The 4624-nt window shown below is 44.2% G+C and overlaps 1 protein-coding gene across 1 annotated transcript in view; it reads left to right on the top strand.

Moving 5' to 3' along the window:
* kri1 (KRI1 homolog) overlaps positions 1-1804 on the top strand; it is a 6412-nt gene extending 4608 nt beyond the window's left edge. Inside the window, exons 5-11 of the mRNA XM_015368959.1 lie at positions 465-519; positions 607-656; positions 732-828; positions 907-984; positions 1074-1186; positions 1281-1509; positions 1597-1804. Coding sequence (XP_015224445.1) covers positions 465-519; positions 607-656; positions 732-828; positions 907-984; positions 1074-1186; positions 1281-1509; positions 1597-1779 — 805 coding nt within the window. The 3' untranslated portion in view covers positions 1780-1804. The remainder of the gene's footprint in view (positions 1-464; positions 520-606; positions 657-731; positions 829-906; positions 985-1073; positions 1187-1280; positions 1510-1596) is intronic.
* Positions 1805-4624: the final 2820 nt, after the last annotated feature.

Raw genomic sequence — 4624 nt, forward strand, 5'->3', positions numbered from 1 at the left:
TTTACACTAGATTCCCGCGTTAATTTGCCAATTCCGCAATTCTGTAATTGCAAAAATTTTGGGCCTGTAGAAGTCATTTTGGCAGCAGCATATTTATTCTAATAGGTTATTCTTTGCCAACATTGGTGCAAGATTAAGGTTTGAGGATGAAAAATCAGCAAATCTCATGGCGCATTACATGTTTAATAAATTTAATGATTGTTACAGGAACATCGAGCATCCTGCTTTTTATTTTATCTAAATGCTGCAGAATAATGCCTTTTTTAGAGAAGGGGTCTCATAGTCCAGTTTTCAGGGGCATATCCATATATCTCAGATCATAAAACGATTAAATCAGAGAAATGTTGACTGTTTAGAGATAGAACTCCAGATTTATGAAGAAAATTAATTAAAATAGAAAATCTTCCTTTGTTCAAACTGTTATATATATATATATATATATATTATTTTTTTTTTCTGTGCAGCAAATATGAAGATGATGAGGACAGCGACGATGAGGAAGCAGCCAAACGAAGAGAGGTGAGTCGCTTTTCTGCTTGAATGAATGATTTTTATTTTATTAAAAAGATAAATCGGATTAAACATCATCGTCTTCCTGTGGAACAGAGGGCAGCCTCGCCAAGCTACATCCAGGAGCAGAAGGAGATCAAAGAGAGGTGAGATCAGACGTCCTTTTAGCTTTTATGGGCCCGCACTCGGATGCCGTTTAACAAAATCCAAACACCCTGCAGCTTCCGGAAGCTGGTTCAGGACAGCGACGATGAGGGTGGCGAGGAAGGAGGAGCGTCAGAGCTGCTAACCAGGAGGATCAAAACGCAAGCAGAGAAGGTCAGAAAGCTCTCCCTGCTATCAGGAGGGCTCACCTTTTGTCGCTGGATTACAGAAACCAGATTTCCTGTGTTTTAGGACAAAGAAGAGGCGGATTATTTGGAGTGGCTCAAAGGCCAAGCGGAGCTGGAGGGTCCGGAGGAGGTGAAGGACATGGTGAGGTCACAGAACGGACTAGAAGGCATGAAGGAAGGTGATTTCTGTTAGGAGGACCTGGATTTAAAAATTCCTTCATGTTTTAATAGAAATACTTGCGGGATTACTGGAATGACCCGGAGCTGGACGAGAAGGAGCGATTCCTTAGAGATTATGTGCTTAATAAAGGCTACCTGGATGAGGAAGAGGACGATGATGAACGGTGCGCTGCACAGATCTGATTTTTCTAAATGATATAAAAATCCATTAAAAAATATATATATATTCTTAAATTTGGAATTCTCTCACCCGCTCAGGATCCCAACGTACGACGAGGTGGTCCAGGACGATGTGGAGGATTCGGAAGAGGAGGGCGAGAGTTTCCTGGAGCGTCAGGAGGACTTTGAGAGGAGCTACAACTTCCGCTTTGAGGAACCCGGCTCCACGCAGATAAAGACTTACCCCCGAAACGTCGCCACGTCAGTCCGCACCAAGGATGACCGCAGGAAACGCAAGAGGGAGGAAGTGAAGGAAAGGAAGCAAAAGGTGTGTTTATACAAACGCTTCATTCACAGAAGCCCCCCCCCCCCCAAATTTCATTTCACAAACCTCTCCTGTTGCGACTGATTTCAGGAGAAAGAGCAGAAACGGGAGCAGCTGAAGCAGCTGAAGAACCTGAAGAGGAACGAGATCATGGAGAAGCTGAAGAAGCTCCAGGAGCTGACGGGGAACGAGCAGCTGGCTTTCAGTCAGGCTGACCTCGAAGGGGAGTTTGACCCAAAACAGCACGACCAGCTCATGCAGGTCAGGAGATAACACTGAACGCACAAACAACCCTTTACTTCTACACCTGAGCTCAAACTGAGCATCTACAGTCATGGCTGTCTAGTCTCCCTCTTTAACCAGAAAACTACAGTATTTTAACCCTGTTTCCCGTCATCCTCCCTTATTATCAGTCTCCCAAAAATTCCTCTATTATTGTTTTATAAAGAATACTTAAAGTCGTAGGGAAATCATATTTAAATGTCAAATCATTCAGGCTTAAACATGTATATAAATGTACTCTTTATCAGACTATATTCTCCCAAAGGTTAGAAAATGTCTATAAAAAAAAAATCCCATCTTGAACACCTACATTTGACCAATCATATATCAAAGGTCATCTGTCAATCAAATTTTTTCAGTCATAGCATCTTGATTCATAATTATAGCTAATATACGCAATGGTTCAAATAAGAAAGAAGAATCATTCCTTTCCCATTGAGTTCCGTCCCAGTGTTCATGGGGATGGACGTCTGTGTCTTCAGCAGGCGTAGAGCTAACAGAACTGGCAGCGTTGCGAGGCAAGGACTCAAACATGTACGACTGGAAGCCTCCTACACCAAACCAAGCTTCTGCCGCCCTGGCGTCCTCTTCCACTACATCTTCATCCCCACTTTCCTCCTCTAAATAAAAAATGGATCACGGAGGAGACTCATCCACGACCTCCGACACTAAATTCTCCTCTTGCATGTTTCCTCTGTCCATAGCGTTCCTTGACAGTGTCGTTTCTAAGTCACCAATAGGCGGATTTCAGTCACGTGATGATTATGACGCGGTGAGGGGGCGCGATTTCAGATGGAGGGCAGGAAGTCTATGAAGTTAGTGTAAACATGGAGGATACCGTTACCGAGAGCCCGTATTGAATGGAGTTAGAGCCTGTTTCAAGACACAGATACAAGGAGTTGATATACAGATATGTTGGACGTGACCCGTACCTCATGAAGATGAGGGAGTTTTCGGTGGACCTTAAAGATTTGCCGACAGTGGAGGCCGTTGACATAACGAACTATCTGGTCCTTCAGACTTCGTATTAGAAGGATGGAGATGTCATTGCAGCTCATTGCAATTGCATGGCAGGGTAAGTAAGGCTAGAATGTTTACCATTAGATCTCTCTCTCTCTCACACACACACACACACACACACACACGTAGCACTACTACTAGCATACTGCCAGTGTACTTCAGAACCAGGGAGAGCTGTAACGTTAAGGGGTATACATCAGTGTTTCCCGCAGCACTATCTTGGCGAGGCGGCTGCCTTGCCAAACTCCCGCCCCCGCCTCGCCAACATTCCAAAAAAAAAAAAGNTTAATAGTTCATAACCAGTTGGTTCTTTTCCAGTTGATGTCTCACCACTCTAACTTTGATCAGACAGATACTCCAACTAAGAGTTTGTAGAATGCGGTCAAGACCATAACTCACTCTCACAATATTAAAAGTATAATATAGGGTGATCAGACGTCCTCTTTTTCCTGGACATGTCCTACTTTTCATACCTAAAAAAATGTCAGGGGGAATAGGTGGGTTTTAGTCACGTGATGATTATGACGCGGCCAGGGGGCGCGATTTCAGATGGAGGGCAGGAAGTCTATGAAGTTAGCGTAAACATGGAGGACACCGTTACCGAGAGCCCGTATTGTATGGAGTTAGAGCCTGATTCAAGACATAGATACAAGGAGTTGATTGACAGATATGTTGAACGTGACCCGTACCTCATGAAGATGAGTGAATTTTCGGTGGACCTTAAAGATTTGCCGACAGTGGAGGCCGTTGACATAACAAACTATCTGGTCCTTCAGACGTCGTATTACACCAAACAGCAAATGAAGGCCTATAAAAGTATGGAGGTAGCTAACTTCTTTGTCGGCGGGTGGGTCCAAAACCTCGCCACTAAACGTCTCCACGACGATCATCGTTTAGTCTTCGCCAGGGTGAGTGTTTGTTCTTATATTGTTTTATGTGTTAAAAGATGCTAGCATTAGCAGTAGCGGCTAGCCTGACAGTTGTTTATGCTTCATCCTCTTCTCTCGTTGAAGAGATGCTTCTGATTTGGGCTTAGTTTTTTGGTAACCAAGGTTGACCGTCAGAGCCCAGTCTACCGGCTCAACGTCACCCAAAGCGCTAGGACAGCATAAACAGTCACAATGAAGTCCATATTAGACTACCGGTAACTTATTAATCTTTACTAAGTAAATGAGCATTTAACGACAACCTTATGCTATATAAACACAACCACAAAAAAAAGTTAGCTAGCTAACATAACGTTATAGCGGTCGCTGCAGACACGGGCATTGGCAGACTCTGCTCCTCCAGACCGCAGACGTAGGTTTAAAATCCATTTTTTACGCCGTTGTTCTGTGAGCTTTTTACACTTTTCACGTTTATGAACGACAATCTTTGGTACTCTGTAAAAGCTCTTTTCCTTTTCTCGGTTCGAACGATTGGAGCAGCCGTAAACTACACAAAACATAGGCATTATTTCAGATGGCAGATCCTCGGCTACTTCGCTTCCTGCCCTCCATCTGAGTTTCGCGGCGTCGCGAAGCAGCACTGTGACGTCACGTGAAACCAAGCTATTCCAAAATAGTCTGGGATTTTGGTCACTACAGCGCAGCAGAACCGAGCCGTCAGCTCCGTGGTGAAGTTGGTTGGAAGTTGGATATTGGATATTCAAGCCTAGGGGTCAGAGGGATCTATCTCAAGGTTGATCCGACTGAGGGACTCCGATCTCGGCCAGCGTCTCTCAGCTGCTCCCTCCTTTCACACGCGGTGGTGCAGTTAGGGACCGTCAACAAATCTTTGAACCAAGCACTCTTGAGAGAAAAAAAAGCAATAAATT

This window comes from Cyprinodon variegatus, unplaced genomic scaffold, assembly GCF_000732505.1.
Source record: "Cyprinodon variegatus isolate N-32 unplaced genomic scaffold, C_variegatus-1.0 Scaffold2295, whole genome shotgun sequence".
In the NCBI taxonomy this organism is placed as follows: domain Eukaryota; kingdom Metazoa; phylum Chordata; class Actinopteri; order Cyprinodontiformes; family Cyprinodontidae; genus Cyprinodon; species Cyprinodon variegatus.